This window comes from Colius striatus, chromosome Z (assembly GCF_028858725.1).
Source record: "Colius striatus isolate bColStr4 chromosome Z, bColStr4.1.hap1, whole genome shotgun sequence".
Taxonomy (NCBI): domain Eukaryota; kingdom Metazoa; phylum Chordata; class Aves; order Coliiformes; family Coliidae; genus Colius; species Colius striatus.
In genome coordinates, this window is record NC_084790.1 from 51,751,774 (window position 1) to 51,774,782 (window position 23,009).

General features: G+C 41.2%; 1 protein-coding gene across 1 annotated transcript in view; it reads right to left on the reverse strand.

Annotated features, from left to right (window-relative positions):
* Window positions 1-651: 651 nt before the first annotated feature.
* The window catches only part of MAP1B (microtubule associated protein 1B), a 75,576-nt gene continuing 53,218 nt past the window's right edge, over window positions 652-23,009 (reverse strand). The window contains exons 3-7 of the mRNA XM_062018801.1: window positions 19,306-19,388; window positions 15,692-15,832; window positions 5,538-11,973; window positions 3,382-3,620; window positions 652-2,656 (exon numbers count right to left, since the gene is read on the reverse strand). Of these exons, the coding sequence (XP_061874785.1) occupies window positions 2,501-2,656; window positions 3,382-3,620; window positions 5,538-11,973; window positions 15,692-15,832; window positions 19,306-19,388 (7,055 nt within the window). The 3' untranslated portion in view covers window positions 652-2,500. The remainder of the gene's footprint in view (window positions 2,657-3,381; window positions 3,621-5,537; window positions 11,974-15,691; window positions 15,833-19,305; window positions 19,389-23,009) is intronic.

Sequence of the window (23,009 nt, forward strand, 5' to 3'; positions counted from 1 at the left end):
ACATTGTGAAACTTAACACTAGCCATAATGGTGAACCATACAGAACAGCACATATCTCCCTTCTGAAGGCCTTTACACCTTCTTTAAATTCAGATTTGCAAATCATCTACAATGTAACAATTTCTTTTCATATTGGGATAAACCTTCTGAGACTAAAAAATCACAAGTGTCTTAAATCACAGAACAATGGTGCTGCTCCTCTTCAAGCAGTTTAGAGAAGGAAAGGAAGAGGGAGAGAAAGGGGGAAAGGAACAGCAAAAGAATGCTAAAAGAGAGGCAAGGAAAGGAAGATTAAACGAAGAGGAAAGGAAAGGAGAATGATATCTTTTATCTTATTGCTTATTCTATCTTTTTTCAAGGTATTGTGTGGGTTGAGAATGTAGGTTACACCTTGTATTGGGCAATCAGCTTTTCAAATCCCGCTTTCTGTCATCAAATTTACCACCAGGATGCCCTTCTACTACCCACCACCACCCAAAAGGTATTAGCAGTTGACTATTTTCAATAAAAGTTACCTCAATATCCATTGTCCATTAGTGCCTTAAACAACATTATTATCTTACAAAACTACTAAAAAAATTGCCTTCACTGCAAAAATTTTTCTTTGCATTTTCTTGTAAAAGAAAATGTTTGTTAAAAATCCATCTATTTAAAGTTCACACAGCACTAAAAAAAAGGTTTCTGTACATTTGCTCCCATATTCACTCTTAAATTAAACAAATAAAATAATGTATCACAAAGGAAGGTTGAACACCGTACAGGCTCACAGGTGACCTTTTTCATCATTCTAAATGTTTTGTGACTCTGATACTGGATACCACTTCAATCTTGCTTCCACATTATGAAAAAAATGCGCACCTTGGCTTGCTGAGCTGCCCAGGTGCATCGATGAAGTGTTTCTATAACTGACTCATAGCACCATGCCATTTGACCAGTCAAATAGGTTTCTAAAACTGCACATGCACACTCACAGTTCTTTAATGGTTTAACTATGATCCTGCACAGATGTTTAATAAATTTGCTATCTCAACATTAAAAAAGTGATTGTCCCCCTGTACTCAGCACTGGGGAGGCCACACCTTGAATGCTGTGTTAAGTTTTGGGCCTTTTACTACAAGAAGGACACCGAGGTGCTGGACAGTGTCCAGAAACAGGCAATGAAGCTGGTGAAGGGTCTGGAGCACAGGTCTGATGGGGAGGAAGCTGAGGGAACTGAGGTGAGGGAACTGTTCAGCCTGGAGGAGACTGGGGTTGGGGGAGACATGATGACTCTCTAGAACTACTTGAAAAGAGATTGTTGCGAGGTGGCAGTTGGTCTTTTGCTCCACGCAACAAGCAACAAGGCAAGAGGCAAAAGCCTCAAGCTGCACCAGCAGAGGTTTAGACTGGACATTAGGAAGAATTTATTTACCAAAATGGTTGTCAAGCACTGGAACAGGCTGCCCAGGGAAGTGGTTGAGTCACTTCTCTTGGATTTATTTAAAAGATGCATTGATGTGACAGTTGGAGACATGGTTTAGTGGTGGACTCAGCAGTGCTAACAGTTGGACTTGACCTTAGAGGCCTTTTTCAACTAAAATTATTCTATGAAATAAGTGCATCAAGTTTCTTTGTACATTCAAGTAACTTTCTAAGGCAAATTGTCTACTGTATGTACTCCCAAATGCTTTGGTATTTTGCTTCAGTTAATTGACAGTGGACATGGGTTTTTAAGCATGTGGACCGATCAGTTCTGGCTGGAGTGAGTGGACTTTCACTGGAAGCATGCCTTAGAACAACAATTCTGCATGTTGAACTAAAGGTTTTAGATTTCTGGACAAGTGCATATTACATGCATATTTGGCCTATGATTGTTATGGTATGTCAGTATACAGAGTTCAAATTAAAGTGGAGAACTGCTGATGAGCGTTTAGGTTGTACATCCCTTCCTAGCCATGTTCTATTTATTTTTATTTTCTAGCTAAGTAAATTCTGTATAAAAAAGGATCCCCCTTGCAATAGCTCAGATTGATGCAAATTTAAAGCTTTGTTTTCACGTGAGAGCATAAACAGGCTGTAGTAAGCGATACATCTATTGCCATAAAACGAATGCAGATCTAATTATTTGTCACTTTCTCCTCCTACCCCTCTCTTTCACTCTGTGTTTCTCTAGAGGGCAAATGCCTCTACCTGGCAGAAGTCAGTTGAGGTTGTTAGTGCATGGTTTCCAAATGTTCAGCGGAGATGAGACTGGATCTGTATTTTTGCAGGAATCTTAACCCTGTTTTTAATGTTTAATTAAAATTTAATTTAACGTTTAATACTGGGTGGTTTTTTTCCCCTTAGCAATCAGCAAAGACTTAAAAATGTTAGTGACTTGCATCACTGTGACACAGTATTAGCATTTGGCAGGTATATAGTTCAGCAGTTGAAATAGATAGGTTGAATTTTTAGAAAATATGTTTTCAAATGGAAGAATTTCTGGAAACAAAGTCTAGTCTTGTGGTACATGGTCTCGTTCTTACAATTCAATCTTGCATGCAGGAAAAGATTCATCTTGCATAACAACAGTGCTGCTGCTTGCCAAAACCATGATGTTGAGGTCCTGCTGTTTCTCATGGGTCTCTTGGTACCATTCCCTCATCACTTCTGAGTCATGGGTTGGGATCAAGGTCACCTGCAACACAAACCATGAGAAGTCCAGAGGAGTGGACAAGAGAAAGTGGTGAACAAAAGATGCAGCCCTGGCCAACAAATATGTATTTCCCTTGTGGAAAAAGTGTGTCTTTATGCGAGAAATACTTGAATAAACTGGTGGATAAAAGGAAATAAACAAATGCATATATAAAATAGGTAAGTAAACTAAAATGGCTGCAAATCATATAGGTAAAGTAAAATGACTGCAAAGGAGTAGTTTATAAAAAGAAAACCTTGGTTTTGTAATGTATTGAGAGGTAGCAGCTTGCTGTCTGCACTGCTAGCTGTTGAGGTTATGGCCAAATATTTTGTTTACTTATTGATCACGATGGAAAGTTCCCAAATGTACACTATTACCATGTAAACCACAGAACATTAGTTCTTTCCTACTTAAAAACTGCAATATTTCCAAACTTGGATCATATATGGTATAGCAACAAGATGAAACAGCCAAACAGCTCAGTTAACTATCTCTCAGCTGGTTTTCCCCAGGCCAGAAGGGCCAGATATCGGGGGAGCATCTGAGTATGTTGTAGCTCCATGTTTCACTCGGGTGTCCTCTCATACCGTCAGTGACATAAGGTGCCCAGCGTGGGGGCCCCACTCCCCAGCAGCTGCCATCACCTCCAGAGGCACCCTGGCTCCCCATAGATGCTTCTCAGGGAAGGTTAAATTTCCAGATAGAGATACTGGTGAAGAGCCTACCTGCATGTTACTCTCCCACTGTGCCTTGCCCTCCAGCAGGGAGTCCAGAACAGCCCTGCTTGGCTCCTCAGCTGCAGCATCGTTCCCGCTCACCACATAGTAGGATGAACGCACCCTCTTGAAAAACTCAACGTCGACATTCTTGCTATTGCTGTGGTTGGGAATGTACACCAGATCCAAATACACCGGAGGTCCTGGAGGCACTCCTGTAGATTTTGCTACCTTAGCATTCCCAGGTCCTTTGGAAACCAAACAACAAAATGTATCACAGGCTGCTTAAAAACACACATTTTAAAATTACTGTTAAAAACACTGAGATATGTCTAATTATGGCATTACCTTCCTACATTTAATGACACGTAATTTTGATGTATCTCAGTCATGACTGTAATATACTATCCTCCAACAATTACTATTCAGGGCTGTGATTACTGAGTTATTATTCAATAAATGGTGGTATTATTTTCCAGGTTAAGAAGCACAGCTTTTTGAAAGTCTCAGGCATGCATGACTATAAAACCTAGGGTCACACAGGGAGCCACGCAGATTTGAAGCAGGGATCAGCCTGGTAGCTGTTGGTACGCTCAGACTGCCTTGCAGTTGTGCCAGGGAGTTGCCACATGTGAGCACAAAGAGGATCAAAGACACAGAGGAACTTGGGAGGACAGAGAAATTTGTAAAGCAATTACTTCATGGAGACGAGGGCGTTTGTTTGTCTGGGGGATCCTTATTTGCCTACACAAATTAGCCACTTATCACAAAAAGTGGAGGGAACCATGCTTTTGCTGGTGTACATAATAGAGTACTTGTTCCAAGAAGGAAGTTCAAAGCTTCAGTACTACCCCCATAAAAGTGTTGTTTGCTATGCACTGAATCACAGCGTGAACTGAAAATCAGGATTCAGACAGTAATTTTATTCAGACGACCAACATTTATGTTCTATTAGTCTTCTCATGTTGTTACAGAATAATGAAGCTTAGTAAACAGATATCGGTCAGATAAGAACAACTCTGTCTATGCAAGATCACACACTGTAAGGCCAGCAAAGTCCATTACAGTTGTCTCGCATGTCCTGCTGTTCATCCTGTGAAAATATGCCAAACAAACATCATGATAGGGTAAAATCTCCTGAACTGGAGAGTTTTTACTATTAGTTATGCTACAAAAATCTTTTAAAATCTTTTATTATTATAAGTCTGTGATAGATCTTTCTAAATTGTGGATACTAACACTGGATATACCAGACATTACATTTTACAGTTAAATGTCATTATCAAATAGAGCTTTGTCTTCTGCTCTAAAGTATACCTGAGAAATGTGCTTTAAGGAAGAAGAATCTCATAGACAGCTAAGTGTCATAGAAATGTACAACATGAGGAGCTGTACTGCTGCTTTGAAACACACCTACTAACAGAGACATGCAGATGATGCTGCAAGGAAGGAACAGCAGATCAGTTCAAATGAGGAAGCTAAAGACTGTTGACTGCTGGTTTGTTTGTACTGAATCCTAGACTTGCTCCTTGTTAAAAATCCTTTCAGCAGAACATCAGTCCTGGCAACAGCAAAATCAAAGTATTCCCTAAACACTCTAACAAGATCTGCTGGAAATAACAGATTAACACAATGCCTCCTTTAGTAATCTTACTCATATTTTATTACTACTCAGAATACACACGGTAATCCCAAATGACATTAACTTTCTGTATGTTTAGTCATCACTGATGGAATAAGACTTTAACTGAATTATGTGATGTACTTGCTTGGTTCCCCAAAAGTGCTCTTACTACTGATAGAAATTTTTAAAATACTCCTCTTAAAATTAATCCACCAAAGTAACATGAGCACCCAATGGCCAATAGCAACTTTGCCTCCCACAATATTAATCTGCATTAATTTGTGTTAAGAGAATTGAACCTACTTGTCAGCTAATGGTTTAGACAGCTAGCATGAAGCTCTTTATGTACTCTGTGAGCAAACTGACAGATAAAGTTTCTCAGGTTACAAAAATTAAATTAGTGAATTTCATGCATTTAAATGGATCCTTTACACCCTGGATTTATATTTGAAAGCTGGCCTTTTTCTGGGGATTTGCTACCAACTCCATTCTCAGCTGACTAAGAAAATCTTAGCAGTAGGAAACTGCTATCTGCCTTTACCTGTAGTTGCAGTCTTTGCTGACTTGGATGTTGTTGTATTTGCAGCATTCTTGGTGTCCTTATCTTTCACTTCCATTTGGGACTTTAGTTCTGGACTAAAGATAATTTTGGTTGCCTTCTCCACAGAATTCTTGGTTTTTGGAGAAGCTGTTTTGGAAACTTTGTCCAAAGATTCTTTTATAGCTGGCTTTGGTGAAGCCACTTGCTTCGATTTACCATCGCTTTTTTTAACAGGAGAAGATGACTTGGCCTTAGTACCTTGTTTTTTTGTCTTTGTCTTGAGGTCCTTCTTTAAAGGTTTACCTAAATTCTGATCAACAGGCAGAGCCTCTGGGTCAACCATGGAAACATCAGGGTGCCTAGGAGAAGGGCTGCGATCCTGCATTGGGACAGGTGGCGGGTCAATATGTTTGTATGTAATTGTCTTGTCCGTTGGAATGGTTTCTGACTCATCTTCCGAGTCAATGTTAGCATCTGCAGTGATGGAAGGACACTCCTCTGTCTCTGGGGGAACATCTGAATCGGTCTGAGATGGAGCAGACTCACTCACGGATGTGGGGGGAGTCTCATCACATTGCCGTCCCTGCTGCTTTCCTCCCGAGGGGGGCTGGGTTCCCCCGGAATGAGTTAACAGCTTCTCTTGATCTTGAGACTGATCTTCACTTGCAAACCACTCAAGGGGGTTTGGGTTGATAAACGAGGGTGAAAGTTCAGTTTTGGGATGTTTGTATTCGCAAGAGGACACAAGGCATAAGTCGACATCCTGACGGGATTCCGCTGGCGATTTCCCTGGAGTGAAACGTCCGCTTGCTTCATAGGAATAGCCAGAAGCTTTGGGTGACCTGGTGGCTCTCCCGTTTGTCTCAAATGAGTAATCTGTGGCTTCAGGTGAACTGGAGGCTTTCCCAGTTGTCTCATAGGAGTAAGCCATGGCCTCTGGTGATGTGCTGGTTCTCCCAGGTGTTTCATAACAGTAGCTAATGGCTTCTGGTGACTTAGTGGCTTTCCTTGTTGTCTCATAGGAGTAATCCATAGCATCGGGTGATCTGGTAGATTTCCCACTTCTCTCATATGAGTACGCTGTGGCCTCAGGTGACCTGGTGGTCTTCCCAGTCATCTCATAGCAATAATCCATGGACCTTGGTGATGTGGTGGTTTTCCCTGTCACCTCATAAGAATAATCTGTGGCCTCAGGAGATCTGGTCATTTCCCTGGTTGCCTCATAGGAATAATCTGTAGACTGAGGTGATCGAGTAGATTTTCCAGCTGCCTCGTAGGAGTAGCTAATATCCTCTGGTGACCTAGTAGTTTTCTCATAAGAATAACTCATTTCTTCTGGTGACCTGCTGCTCTTCTCTGAATCTTCTTTTCCTGGGCTGAATAAAGGTTCTGGACTGTGCTTTGTTAGGGGGTCCTGGTAACCAAATGCTTTGACAGAGGACACCTGCAGTGACAACGAAGGTGCGTGACTAGCTGACACCACTTCTTTGATTGCAGGGGGTGAATCTGGAAAAGTAGGAGAGTACAGAGGAGAGCATTCTCTTGGAGTTAATGGAGATAGGTCAGACTTCGGTGACAGCTTTTCTCCTAGGCTCTGCACCTTTTCTGAGGTAAAAGGAGAATGTAGTGATATATCTCTGGGAGGAACAGTACCTGAAAAAGTTTCCTCTGGCAATGGTGAAGTTACCTGGGAAGGTGTATGAGCTGATGAAGTTGAGGATGAAGCTTCAATTTGAGAAACTGAAATTATTTCAGAAATATCTTTCTCCTGAGAGTAAGATGAGTGCTCCACGGGGGAAATCTTACGTGCAAAAGTAGGCTCCTGCATATCTGAAGGGCTATAGTCTACTTCTGTTGGCCCATTTTCAGATATATGGTGTATACCAGTGCCTAGAGTAGGATACTCTGGAGATTGCCTACTGAAGTCCATTGCTAAAGACTGCTCAGGGGACTCCTGACCAAATTCTACTGACATGGTTGCCTGCTCAGGAGATCTGTGATCATTTGCTAGTGTTCTTGATTTTCCAGTTTTAGGTGAGAAATCTGGTGGAGAAATTGACATGGGCCTTGGGCACTCTTCCTTAGATGGAGACATTTCTGTTTCCTGGAAAGTTGTTGGTGTCTGTACAACTGACACTGAAAGGGAATCATCAACTTCGGTAGAGTGAGGAGATCCAACCTCAGCATGCAAAGAAGGAGATACATCGTCAGTAGTCGGTTCTGGAAATGAACTAGTTGCGACAGATGCTGTAGAAACAGAAGCCACTCCTTCTATGTGGGAATAGGTGTCTTCTGCTACAACCTCATCAACAGGAGTTGCAGACTTGTCAGAAACAGTGCCTTCAGAAATTGACATTTTGGTATCTTCTTTTAAAGAACCAAACTGACTGTTATCTATTTGAGTAGGTGAGAGATCACCTGCAAACTTCCGCTCATCCAAGGCCAACGATGACTGGGAGCTGCTGGCTTCTGTGTCCTCCATTTTCCTTTCTAGGCTGAAGTTTTCCTTAATTACCATAAACTCCATGCTTTTTTCATCTTGTTTTTCTTGGAAAAGGCCCACAGAACTAGCTTCAGAAGCTGGGCTCATCTGAACAGGGGATTTCTCTTTGTCAGGTTTCTCCCCAGAAAGACTTCCGTAACCTCTGGTGGGAGACTTTAAATCAGCACTCAAGAGTGTATCGTAACTGGTCTCTGACCCTATCAGTGGTGGACTTCGCAGAGGTGAGAGAACCTTCTCAAAAGGAGATTCTGAATCTGGCACTGGCTCATCCATAGGGCTTATTCTGGGTTTTGCAGTCTCATCTTTGTCTTCAGTGAACGCAAAGCTAACAGGAGCTTCTGTTGACTTTTCACTGGTTTCAGAGGGAAGCTGACTGGACTTTTCATCAGTGGGAGACTGATAATAGGGTGTGTGGCCAGCACTACCAGCAGCAGACTGTGAGGGAGATGCTACTTCTAATGTTTTATCTTCAGGGCTTGCACAGTGCTCTTCAGCAACTTCTTGATGCACATTAGGCAATGTGGCAATGGGGACAGGCTCAGATGAAACCTTGATCTCATTGGGAGTGAGTGAAAAGTTCACACTACGTTCACCCAGTGGTGTTTTGGCAACAGGTGATGGAGGGGACAAACTGTCAGCTGGACTCTTGGCTGGACTACGTTTTCCACCAACATCTTCTTGATAGGGTTCTTTGATTTCTAATTTGGCAGTGCCTTGGATTTCACTTTCTTTTTGCTGGTACATGTCTTGGAATGCAGATTTGCAAAATTTGTCTTCCTCTAGTGAAGAAGGTGGTGAGATGGTGGAAGCTGAAGCATTATAGTCTTTGCCTTCCGTGGCGTCTGTTTTGGATCCTTCAGACAATCCATTAAAAGCATCTGGAAGTGGAGAAAGTTTAGGTCTGCCAAACTCTTGAGAGTACAGTGATGTCTCATACTTGGTAATGTTCACATACTCCTGAGAGGGTGACTCACTTTCCTCGTTATTAGTTTCATCACTCATGACATCCCGGGGTGTTGACATTTCATCCATTGGAGTTGGTTCACTGGATATTTCAATGGTAGACTGTGTGTAACCTGAAGTAGCTGTGAATTCCTCAGGTTGATCTTCCCTATTTTCTTCATCAGAAACAGTGGCTTCACTTTCTGAACCACCAGGCAATGTCTCGTCATGGATAGAAGACGCTGGTTCAACTGCTGGAGACTGAAGCTCTGAGCACTTTGTTGGTGTAATTATAAGCAGGCCATATTTATCTTCAACTTCACCAGATTCTGCAGCTTTGTCTACCACAGCCATCACATAATCTTCTTCAGCTTCTGTTTTTGAAGTTTCCTCTGCATCTCTGGCATCTTCTGCTTTGTCTTCCCCATCTTCTTCAGTCTCTTCAGTTTCTGCTTTTTCTATTGCTTCTCCCCTGTCTTCCTCAGCCCGTTCATCTGATGCCTCAAAATCTGCCTTTTCAATATACTTTTCATCTTCAATGTTAGCATCTGCTTCAACCATTGTTTTTTCTGAGCTTTTTTCATTTTTTCTTGGTGTGTCCATATAGAGTTTTGTCGAGTCCAGTGGTGTTTTTTCTTCTTCATCTTCACCTCGTTCTTCAGCCTCTTCTGTCTCTGCCTTTTCATCATAATCTCCTGCTTCGGATGATTCTTCCAAGCCAGTTCCCTCATCTTCAAACTTTTCATTGTCATCAACTCTGTGCTTTTCCACAGGTTCCAGTTCTTCAGGTGTCTGTTCGCACTCACCCTCAGCCTCTGTGGTAGTTATGCCTTCATCAGAGGACTCAGCAGGTCCTTCGTTATCTAATTTTTCTTTTTGTACTTCAAAGGCTTCTTTTTGTACCGTGCTGGCGAGTTTCAGTTCATCCTCTATAAGTGGAACTTGAGGTTTTGTTTCTTTTATTGTTTCTACTTCTTCAGCTTTTAATTCCTCAAAATCTTTTGTTAAATCCTCTGGTGAAGACATAAGGGATCTCTCTGCTTCAAGTTTCTTTCCACTGGCTATAATTTCTGCAGCTGCAACAGCTGTGGCAGCAACTCCAGCTGCTGCAAGGGCAGCTTGTGCTCCACTGACTTTGATCTCCTTCTTCACAGTCTTGACTTTTCCCTTTTCCTTTGGCTTTCCAGCAGGTACTGCTTCTTTTTTAGCAGGTTCCTCCTTCTTTTGTGGTTTAGGCTTTGCTGCTGACTTTTTGGCTTCAGATGAAGGAGTAGCTGTCTTCTTTGTTTCCTTAGGAACCTTTTTGACATCCTTTTTGGCTTCTTTTTCTTCCTTCTTAATCTCCTTCTTCTCTTCTTTTTTAGCTTCTTTTTTAGCTTCCTTTGGTGGAGATTCTTTCTTTACTTCCTTCTTAGCTTCCTTCTTCTCTTCCTTTTTCACCTCTTTTTTAACTTCTTTTTTGATCTCTTCTTTTTTGTGTTTTTCCTCTTTTTTGATGGGTGTTTTCTCCTCTTTTTTCAACAACTCTTTCTTTGGTTTTTCTTTTTCCTCTTTCTTTTCTTCAGGTTTTGCTTTGACTTCCTTTTTCACGAGCTTCTCCTTTGGCACTTTTGGTTTTACATCTGTAGTTTGTTTTTCAGGAATTTCAGATTTTACTAATTGTTCTTCTTTACTTGTTACATCTTTTTCTGCCACTGTAGGTTTGGTCTCCAGTTTTGCTGGTTTCTCTTTCTTAACTGGAATTTTTTCTTTGTTTTCCAATTTCTGAGGCTTTTCTGGTGCTGGACTAGGCTTTGTAGGCTCCACTGTTTCTTCTTTAGATTCCTTTCGGACAGGCTTGCTTGGTGGTGTCTTTGAAGAAGGTTTGAGACTCTCTTTGCTGTCTGTTCGTTGTTTCAACTTTGCTTGTTTCACAGACGGACTAGCAATGTTCCCTGCTAGATCTTTTTGTGTAACCATGGGTTGTTTAAGGAAGTCTAAGTGTTTGAGTTTTTCTAGTCCTTCTAAAATATTATATTGAGTACTGTTTCCAGGAAACAGAACTCGGATTATTTTCTCTGCGGGATTAGCTGGATGCCACACAATCAGGGATGAGACGGAAGTGAAGTAGGATAATGGAATGTCTAGTTCTTGGCCATTTGGTAACAAGAATTCATCTTTATCCTTGTTAGTACCACTCCACTGCTGCATAAAATACTGCATCTCTTTGCTGTTTTTGACAGGGTTAAGCACATACATCTCAAGTTTGCCAACTCCCATTTTCTGAAATAAAATGATGGGGTCAATGGTACTTGCCATATTTCTGAAAAGAGGTTCTGGTTTCAAAGACAATTTATTTAAATACTGGAGAGTAAAACAAGCTTCTTCTACACTCCTTTTTACTCTAAAGTTGGGATCCAGGTTCTTCAGGTTCTCTGGTACATTAAGGAATACAACTCCTAAATCAGGTGAGATCAGGTTTTTCATCCAGTCACTGTTGGTAGTCGACCCTTGTGATTGCTCCTCTTCTAGTTCGGCTATCTTCCGTTGAAGCATGCTATTGATTCCTGGCAGGTTGTCATCTCCAATATGAGTGAGCAGAATAGAATCTACTCTGTCCAAGTGCCGGATAAGTTTCCAAAAGCAAGATTTTCTTTCAGATCCTCCATTGATAAGCATGTTGAATCCATTCACGGCAAACAGTGCACAGTCCCCTCTTCCCCCTGGGAAAATGTAGCAGCAGGGTTTCGAGAGTTTTAGGAAGCCTCCTGAGGTTGGAGGTTCCAAAATGTCAAAAGGGGATGGCACTTCTACTGATTCTGACAGATACTCTGTGAATTCAGAGAGTCCTTCCATTTCTGGCAATATGGAAGCTGAGTTGAGTTTAATGTTAATAAAGTCTTGAAGGTTGTGTCTGTCAAGGTTGGAGTTTTTCCAGTCCCCCTCCTCTGGGCAGAAAAGAGTTAGGCTGGCTTTGTTGGCAGGGTGTGTGGTGCTCAATAATTCACCAATCTAAGAGTTGTAAAACAGAAACACAGAAGATGCATGTAAATTCATTTTTTAAAATGACAATTAATGTCAGGACATAGTGTTTCCTAACAAGATACACAAAACTTTTCAATTTGCATCTGCGCTGGTGAATACCCATCCTAGAAGCCCAAGGAACCTGTTACCACAACTAGTTTACTACTGTGTGTTTAATACAAAGAAGGACCTTATTTCTGATCCATATTGCCCAAAGGACAACAGGGGTTTCCCCTTCCCTCCTGCACCCTTTACAGGAGGACGGTATAAGCTTTTATACTGAAAGGATATGAGGACTATGAGGCTAATGCTGCCAGAACTGCCGCTATCTCTACCACTATCTCAGGAGTCTCCCTGCTGCTCGAGTCCCTCCAGAAGAGCCAGAGAGATATCTAAGGGAAAAAGCACACCCACTGAACAGGCAGGGAGTAACTGCAACACAGAGGAGGCTGGCATCCTGCCAGGGGCAGACGTCTTCCTCACCCCTTCTCTCACGGGGTATATCCTACCTCGCCAATGTTGCTGCAGTTCTTTCTGCAGGCTGGCTCCTGAAAAGCCAGCACGTCTTCCCATATTAGCATGACTGACTGCAAGGGAGTTTTACAGTACACTAAGAAATGAGTTATTGCTTCTGAAGTGCAAACAGCTACAAGTCTTATATTTAGAAGACTGGGAAGCACAGAGCTATAGGAAGAGACAGAATAACTTCATCAATTTTTACAGCATCTGATAACATGCTAGTACCAAAACCAGCTCCTGAAATAAAGGCAAAGAGAACAAGAAGTTCTATGCCATAATATAAAGAGCTGTTTTTCTGTTCCAGTCTGAACCAAAAAAACAATATTGGATGGTCCTAGACAGGTAGGTAGACAATTAAACACAAAAAAGTATGACATATTTTATACCTTCTTCCAGCTCCACAGATACTTTAATTTTTCTTTTTACTAAATAGGTTAAATATGGCCTGTTCCTGTTCTATTTTCTTTTAACAGAGAGTAAGCTTCCTCTTTAAAGATGCAATTTAGGCATAAAGTGTCAGTGCAAAATATGCCAGCACACCATCACGCAAAACTCCACAACATTCTTTGCAGAGACTCAATTATAGTGTGCAAGCTCTAAGAATAGTCTTCATAAAGATTATACAGGTTATGTTACAGCTGAATAATTTGTAAGTCTTGGACCACAAGCTGTATCAGCAGAAGAAATGAATACATTAAAAATTAATGATGTTTGATTGCATTAGATCTTTTTGGGCTTCCACATGTCTCACATCCTTTCTTTGTGTTACATAATTTATTTTCAGCCTTTAACAAAAATAAAACTCAACAAAGATGCAGTAGCTGTTATCCAAAGAAAAATCATCCAACGAAAAAAAACAGAAATTTTTTTTCTATCTTCATTTGCCAGCCTTATTTAGTATTCAAACCATTTGATGGGAGCATCAGTAAATCTCACCCATGTGTCAGACATGGCTTTGTCTAAAAAGGAGCTCAGGAAAAGCAAAACCAAACAAAAGAAGAAAAGGCTGAAAGATAAGGAAAGTGGGAGAAATATTCCTGTTGCTTTTTGCAGAAATCAGAAAAGAGAGGAAGCACAGACCACAGCTCTGAACTGAATTTAGGATCTCAAGTGTACTCCTATGCTGCGTCTCTGATCAGGGTTGAAAACACATAACTAGGGAGACACAAAAGTAACAACAGATTGCCGCCTGTGGATTAATAAATCCAAGGCTGTTGCACACATTAGGGGGTAAGTTAAATACAGATTGTTTCTCACGTAGGGGCAATTTTCTGGCTAGATTTTAAAAAAAAAAATAATTGTACTTCACCGGGACAACAAAGATACTGGGCCAAGGCTTGTGGTTAGTCCTCTCCAGTTTATATTACACCATATTTGGATTTCTGCTTACTACTAAATTCTGGCTTTCTTTGCTCCTAAAGGTTGGTACACATAATGCAGACAGTGTTAAGCCACTGGTACTGCAGGCCAATGAAAAGCTGGAGAAAGTTATTCCAGACATAGACTATATCTGTCAGGAACAGTAAGTTGTCAAATGTCCCAGAAAAGGCCTCAATGTTCTGTATTTCAAAAGGTGACACCAAGGATATCAACAGATCTACTGCTTATGCTATTTGCCAACACAGAGATGTAACTGTTCCTTCATTTCTCTGGATTCAAAGCCATTCTGGGAAAAAAAGAGATGTGTTTGTGAACCTGATCATCTTTTCAAGTTTTAATTTTTAAAGGTGTCACAGCTGGTGAAGGCAAACAGCAAGTTGGCTGCTCAAACACAAGACTGCTTCCTACTCTGGACCACAGAGATGAAAATAAAGGTTTTCCCCCTTCTAGCTGTTGTTTCAGAGGCAGTGGAATGGGCCATCTTCTGTCTCCCAGCACAGATGCTGGTGATCGGATTCACAGATTGCAGTACTGTAAATAAGTTCTTTCTTTGCTTTTGTGGAATCTTGTACAAGCTATGAGTGTCCATGACTTCAGAAACAATTATCTGGAAGATAACACTTTCAAAGAGCCATTTTGGCTGGCTGGTGAGCCTGCTGCCAGCTACAGAGATGAGCCAAACAGGCCATACTCATAACAGGAGTACCCTCCGCATGCCTACCACTATGGCAATCCCTCAGCCAATGTAACTCATGGTCAAACATCGCCCCTCTGCTTTCCAGCCAAGAATTTTGTTTCCTAACCATAACAGTAGGATTTGCACCTAGTTTTGCAAATAGCCATAAAGCAAATAGGTTGCTAATGAGCCGGAGATACAAGGAGCTTGAGTTTGCAATTTCAAGTAACTGTGAACTGCCAATGAGTTTTAGATGTCACACATACTTCAAAGGGCGGGAACCCAGCTCTTCTCTCAACCCTAAAGCCACATGCTGCATGAAGAAGCTTTGAGAACAGGATCAAGTGAATACAACATCTCACTGGAGGTCATGCAAACTTTGGTTTTCCAGTGCTGAACTTTAAAACCTCACTCCATAGACATGGTCCCAACTAATTTTGGAAACTATACTACCAGGGATGCAGCCATATAGTTTATTTAAATATACACTTTATACAGTAGCCAAATTCAGCATGACAGCTTGTTTACTATGGGTTCCTGCCCTATAGGAGCTTTGAGACACAGTACATTAAGCAAGACAGCAAAATAACAAGAAACAAACAGATTACATACTGGTATACTTTATACTTATCTTTTTGGTATGTAAAAGTTAGAAGATTTAAAGATTTTGCTGGCCAGATTTCAAACACAACTACACAGGAGCCAAGCAGGTAGGTGGTGCAAAAATCTTACAGCTGTTCCAACAAACAGTCTCTGTCTTACTTAATGTCACCTATTACTTAGCTGCCATCAGGCAAGAACCTGGTGCCAAGTTCAATTTTGAGTGCTTTGTATGTGCACTTTAGATAAACAACCTGCATATTTTAAGCATAGCACTATCGACTTCCATTGTCAAAAGGTTCCTTGAATTTCTGTTTCTGGATGTTACAATTTAAATCCTCGATTAAAATACAATTCTTTTCTTAAACAAGTTGCATTGATTGTGAAGTAAATTAAAGAAACATTTTGAGAGCAAAGAGCATCAGCATCAGGCTGCCAATGGTAACTCTAACAACACAGAGGGCCATTTTAGTCTTCTAGAAATCTCTGCTATCACATAACAATATACAGAAGACACTTTTTTGAACACACCTCTTGATCCGTGAAGATCTCAATGAAGTTCTGGAAGGAGAAAGACCCTGACTGAAGAATGAGTTCTCCTGTGTTTTCAAAGCACTGTCCAGTTAGTACAAGTAGCTTGTGTCTTGCAGCGTCTGTGATCATTAAGCGCACCTAGAGCAAAGGAAGAAATACATCAACAATGAGAAGTACCATTTGTTTCCGTACTCTGATGAGAACGTGCAGTTTAGCTCTCCTAATTTAAAACACAGTTTGCACCAGAGTCTGACATTATCAAGTTACACTGCTGTTTACAAAAGACAATGAGAAAGGTACAAAATGGGAAAAAAAAGAGACAAGAAGCAATTAGAGAGAAGGTCTGACAATCAAACCAAATTAATGACACGGAAAAAAGGCAAGGAGCAGAACAGAATAAAATCTGAATGAAAAAAAATAGTATTTTCAGTGAACATATTCCATTGCCATCTCTTGATGTCACTAACTATGGGCACTATGAGTTTTAAAGTGTGCCAACTCAGGATTTTTTTCAATATAAAGTAGTCAATTTGGTTAGATGCCTGATGGCACAAATGAGTTTGGTATTGGGAAACAACCTTCTTTTGCATTTTAAAATAACTTAACAATTTTAGAACCTATGCTTGTTACTTTACTTGACTCTCACTAGAGCTACTAATAATTCCTGTTTCCCCCCCAGGGGGAGATTTATTTGCATGATAAGAGAAATCCATAGAAGCAGTATAGTTCTGTTGGTTGAATTCAACTTAATAACAAAACTAAACAAAACCTGTGTAAGATTCTGTACTGTTGCATACATTTTTTTAGGAAATACTTGAAAAACCTTGTCCAACACTGAAAAGTCAATTCAGCCTATGGCAATGTATGAATTTCAAGCGCACTAATTCCTCTGTTTAAGGAGCAATTAAGTTAAAGCAAAATAATGATTCCAGAACAAGGCTATCGCCATTATTAAACTAAATGAGCAGAGTCCATCTGGAACAACTCCACATGGTATTACATCCAAGCTCCATCTCCATGGAGATGACATAATCACTTCAGCTCTCTCAGCAAGCTCTTCTTTCAAATTTTTATATTGATTGTTAAGCAATCAGTTGTTCTGAATTATTCCTGCTCACTTCAGGGATGCTGAGTCAGGAAGGCTCTACCTGAACCTCTGGTGAAAAACTTGTATTTTCAGTACAAGTAGAAAAGAGGCAATGAAGAGTGTGTATCTGAAAGAAAATCCCAACTCTACCACATTTTCATAGTAATTAAATAAGTGATCCTGATGCTGAGCAGCAGAAAGTTCCTTTAATTAAAGGTAGGACTGATGTTTTTCTGTCACTATCTGCACTAATGACTGTAAATTCAGCAACATCCTCGCTGGATCGGGTGCATTCATTTCTATTTCAGACAAAAATATAGATGAATGCAGATGGCTGTTTGATGTGTGTTGCTCAAATCTTCCCTGTTTTAGCCATATTAAAACCATGCAAGAACTGGCTTTCTCTTCTATGTTTTTCCTCATTGCTCGCAGCAGTGCTGGACAGCCTGCTGACTTAGGTGTAAACTCAGTAGGTTTTCCAGCTGCAAAGTTATTTCCTGACTTGTGAACCACTGATTTGTGACTGTCACATAATTCCCCTCTGATCTATTTTATTAATTGATGATGAAATATGTTCTGCAGTATACGTTAGAAAGCTATAGCAAGAAAAAAAAAAAGTAAATAAATGCTTGCTGATTACAGAGCACGATGTACAATGCACATGGAAGACCTCAAAGAGACACACAAATTTTGTGTCTGGGTATAATGAAGGCTTCCCAAAGGACTACCAGAAATTAATCTCTTGATGTCAAGATCATTCTTTTTCAGAAAGAACGCTGCAAGGTGACAAATCTGTTCAGTTCTAGCCCTAGTTGAAGTCCCAAATTGAAGGAAGCAAGATGTAGCCTCAGTGAAAACAGAGGTAAAGATGGAGTGTGAACAGTTCAATGGTTTCGCAGACTTACTCTAGAGTCACAGGACCATTAGAGAAATAGAACAGGTTCTTCTTAAGAAGGAGGGTTTAATAAACTCACTTTCTTTGGGAAACTGCAGTCTCTTGTTCTTTGGGCCTCACTCTTATGGGAGGTATTTTGGCATTTGACAGAACATGACAGGAGTTTTGGGACAAACCATGCTTGGACTACCAACAGTATGGCTATTCCTGATCGATTAGCAGGAATTTCTTTCAATATATTTTTCCTTAATTTTTTGTGAACAGATAGATCCAAGTTACTCAAGTTCCTCTTCTGGTGAAGTCAGAGCTTCATGCTATATCACCGTCTCCCCACATGCAACCTCTCAATACATGAAACTAAGTTTTCTATTTGGTATAAGGGGCAGAGTGTGTCTATTCCAACCTCTGATTTAATTATCTTGCCTCTTGGCTTGTGTCCAATCAGAGTCTTGCTTAGCCAGGCAAGGCAAATCTCAACTGTGACCAGTTTGGCAAGATGGAAGCAAAGAAAAGATTGCCTCCCACAGTCTAGCCAGAGGAAATTAAGAGTAACAAAGCCAAACATCTTCCAGAGCCAAAGGAGTAAAGCCAGAGTTCATAAGCCATTAATGGGCCTCAGATGGTGTTCTTCTCTCAAAAGTACAACAAGCAACAGTGACAGAAGTGCAAATACTTTGAATATCTGAGTATCTGAGTATATTAAGACTTACTATCCACCTGATTCCTTTGCTGCTTGTCAAGTACCCCTAATTCTGTGTAAGAGGTTTTCATGCAGAGTATTTTAGTAAATAGGCTGCCATCAACTAAGATAACTTACTTATTTAAACTTTTACAACTTCAGAAATTTCATTTGTTTCAGGGTACTTCCTCCTGTTTGTGTTTAATATCATTTAAGGTTGGTAACAACACAGAGTTTTCACTAGGTACTACTAGCAGAGATGCTTCCTTTCCCAAAAGAAATGGTACTTCTTCCCAGCATGGGCTAGCAATGCAATGATTCCTATTTTTAAAACCTTCAGTCTCACTAGCTAAATTTGCCAATTCTGCCTTGGAGCTACAAGTTCAGTTCTCTGACAAAAATCCACTGATCATGTAATCTGCTTTTTGAAGGGGAGACAGATCAACCTAGATTCACCATGGTATAGCTGATAATTCTTCTCAAAGACATAAATTTGTCTTAGCGCACATTTAGGCACCTTTTTCATGTGTGAAATAGGCATCCAGAGCTACCAAACAGTGGAGGATCAAAAGAAAGGCAAGTGCAGCTTCATCACAGCTGCCTCCACTTCATCAAGAAGGCAATTTGGTGCATTATGAGAAAAGAAGTGCTGGAATCAGAGGTATGTGTTTGTCCTATGCTCCTGATAATTTGTGAGAAGTCTGGGAAATCAGGGATAAAATCAAGTGATGGTTGATGTTTCTTATGATATTTGCTCCCAACATGTCCTTTCACCCATAGTTAGGACCTGGTCTTACTCTGCTAAAACTCCGAAAGACAGTATTGGGGTTTTTGAGTCAGGGAGCTCAAAGGCAATAACTAATACTGAAGAATCATCTCAACTACATTTGCTTCACTGCCCATTTAATGGAGCTTTTATGGCATGTCCAATGAAATTTTTTCTGTCTTACCTCAGTACTAACAGCTTCATCTGAGGGATTGATCAGGACAACAGTTTCTAAAACATCACTTCTGTGGTGAAGAATCTTCTGACCTGCAAGCACAGAGAGGGAAAAAAAAAAGAAATTAAACTCAAGCAGCATTATTTAAACTGTCACTTTCAATGAGTTCATTCTATGTCCTGCTGTCTGACAGCTCTCTGGTCATCCAGAGCAGTGAACACCCACCACAGCAATTACTGTGCTGCTCTTTGCTTCAGAAACATCCGTGGCACGTGGTCCTGTGGGCCAGAAACCCTGCTCCAGAACATTCAAGGCAATGTGAGTGAACTGGCAATAGCAAAAGGTCCTGTCCCTTCCCCCTGGATAGAGGAGACCCTGTAAGCCTCCTTTTTCTCACAGAGCTAGTGTGGATCAGAGCTGGAGTACTTGTCTCCAGCTGAGCATCTGGCTCTGTATTTTCATGGAAATTTCTACACTACAGATACAGCTGAGATTACACAGTCTTGTAACGTGCCCAGGCAGTTTTAAATTAGCTTTTCCATGAACTACTAGCCACGGCAGCAGGGAAGTCAGCACAGGCTGCAAAGTCCCCTTGTAAGAAGCAAGGAGAATATTTGGACTGCATGCTGGCACTGCCCAGCACAGCTAATGAGTATACTTTGTGGGACAGGCAAAGGAGTGCAGGGATGTCCCTGATGCCTGCCATCACCAGCATCATCCTATACTGCGCTTGCATGGTCCCTGTCATGCACTGTGGGAGTGTTCCTGACCCAGGCAGCTCCATAAGCAGAGCCCGGGTCCCTGGCTGCACCAGACAAACCAGGTGAAAGCTGTGACCCACTCTGCCAAAACTCCTCTCTCAGCATTCCACTATTATTGATTAACACCAAGATATTGCCAGAAATTTGCCATGGGGATGGCCAGACACTTGCAGTGCTCATCCTGCTTTGTCTTCCTCCTGCTTACAAAAAATGTGGCAGGCAATGTTAGGCAACAGGAGCGAATGAGTGTGCAAATAACAGCTAGCTCCTAAATGAATAACGTCTGGGCAAGTCTGGAGCAGCCTCACAGCCCATTGGCTTTCATACTTAGTAGTTAGTCTGTATCTGGATTTAATAGTGATAATCACTTGATTGAGAGTAGATGCCAGAAAAACACAACAGGATGCTTGACATAATTTTTTTTCTTATGTTAATTGGCAAGGTCTTATCAGGGTCTCTTTCTGTGAGAACTGCAGTGAGATTAATTAGCAGCCTTATATTCATTCAGAAATCCAGACTGGTAATTAGTCAAAAAAAACCCAGAAGAGCTGTCCCTTCCAAGCAAGCTGCTCAGTGCAATATTAATCAATTAATTAATTGCATTTAAAAGGAAGTACGAGGGACACGGAACAAGCCACCTATTTGCCAACTTAGAAATAACCCCCCTGTAAAGAGATGTAAAATAACAAGGCTGAGAACAGCGGACAGCGGCGCTGAAAGGAGCTCTGTCTTCCTGAGAGCAGGAGGCGGGTGAGAGTGGGCAGCCTGGGAGGGAGGGCAGCCAGCCTTTCCCACACCACCCTGCCTCAGAGGTGCCCTCAGCCCTCCATGGGCAGCCCCTCAGCCCAGGCACTCCCCAGCCCAGGCAGCCAGCCCTACCAGGCAAGTGATGTTCTTTTTCTGGCCTTGTCTGCAACCCTCCCACACTCCTCCTCCTCCTCCTCGCCCACCAAGCTTGTAATGTGCTATTTTTTTGACTGGGGAAGCTCTGGGGAAGCCCTGCATTTATAAAAGCAGAAGAGCTTACAATCAAACGATAAAAAGTGGATGAGAAGAAAAAAAACCCAATATAGTCAAGTAAAATGGGAGACAGGGTTGTTGTTTACTCTCTTGTGCATGAAGAGCCTAGGGATTTGTGGATAATAATCTAATCCATTTCAAGAAACTTAACCTTCTTAACATATATTCTTTTGCTGTAATTCCTTAAAAGAAGGAGAGAGATTGTATATTATGAAAATGGAGGAGGGCAGGTCTCCCTTTGCAGCATCCAGTTCTGGCATTACCCTTTGTAATTCCATTTATTTTTATAGCTCTACACCCTTGCCTGTCATGAATGCATATACAAGGCCACATTCAGTAAAACATCCAGATGGCTCTGTTAACACAGACTCCTTCAGAAGATGCTCTGTGACATGATGTCTTAGATATTCTGCAGATTTCCTTCAAATTAGGAAATTAAGCAAAGTTTCTACCACCAGTAAGGAAATAAAAGAAACTTTCACCTTTTAGTTGCCACAGAAATTTCTTGCTTAATAGCTGGTGCCACAGAGCACACACTTTGCTTCAGGCCAGATGAAGCCTCTTATACGGTTAGATATCAACACAGTAAACACAGGTAGAAAATAAATGGAATTAGCCACATGCAAAATTAAAAAGAGATGCACAGTGTCTACATAACTCTAAAGCACCCACTTTGGACTTCACTGAAGCTGCTTCAAGTAATGGATCTGTGTAGCTGGAAAGGATTTGACTTGATGTATGGCAGGTCCTGCTGGCCACCATGCATGTTGGTTACGTACATTTTGGCCTCTGGGCCAGAAACAGCTCAGTTTCATACATATTGAGACTGATTTCCAGAGGGCTGCACTGCGTACACAGTGCCTAATCAGGGTGGCAGGCATGGCTGCCATCCGCTCCGGCTCCTCAGCAGCAACACGTGGAGCTGCCTGTTACACCGGGTGGGAACTCAGCACTGGCAGGGTGTCACAATGACACCTCACCTCTCACATTTGTGGCTACTTTCTGGTATCAGTAAACATGGACCTCTGCTGCTGCTTGCAAAATCACAAAATACATATTTTAAAAAGCTGTTTACAAGTTTCTAAGAACAACACAGGCCTGCTGCCCAGGTTGATACGCTGAGATGTTCAGCTAGCGTGAAGGAAAGTCTCCCACAGGAAGTTTTATTGAATGTAAACCATCTACTATCACGGTGTGGGTGCAGAAAGCAGCAACAGCATTTCACAAACTGACAAAAAACTGTGACTTACTAAACTACAGATGGAGTGGGAGAATCTGAGACTTTTGTAGAAGGTCTGGAGTTGCTTTAAATTAATTCTACTAGACTTTTGCAGCCCATCTCTACACATTTGACAGAACATTTATGTCATGTGTCAGAGGAAGAAAGGGAGAAACTTCCAGCTTGCAGAGAAGTGGTTACGTGGATAGATTTTACCTGCTTATGGATTTTGGTGTGACCTACTCCAGGTGGTCCTGCTCCAGCAGGGTGGGTGAACTAGATGATCTTTCGAGGTCTCTTCCAACTTTTAAGATTCTGTGATCCTTTGACTTGTAGAAATAAATATTGTTTGGAAGAAATCTAAGTATCTGTTCATCTTTGAGTTTATTAAGTAAAGCATCAAATTAAAACTGGATATTAATAAGGAGTCTTGTCAGCTGTTTGATTCAGAAACAGAACAGGGAGGAGATGTAAACAGCTTGTGACAATTGCTTAATTTCCAGATACATCATTACAGTTCCTAGAGTCATGGGATCCTATTGCTACCCTACTCGGCCAGATACAATGACATCTATAGTAAGATTATTGAGATGGGGTTGGTGTCAGTAACATTTCCTAGAGAAGTGACCAAAAACGTTTTTGTTTTACACAAATGATCTTTTCAGGCCAATCAAGCAGCGTGATCATGGGGCCCACTTTTAATAGTGACTATA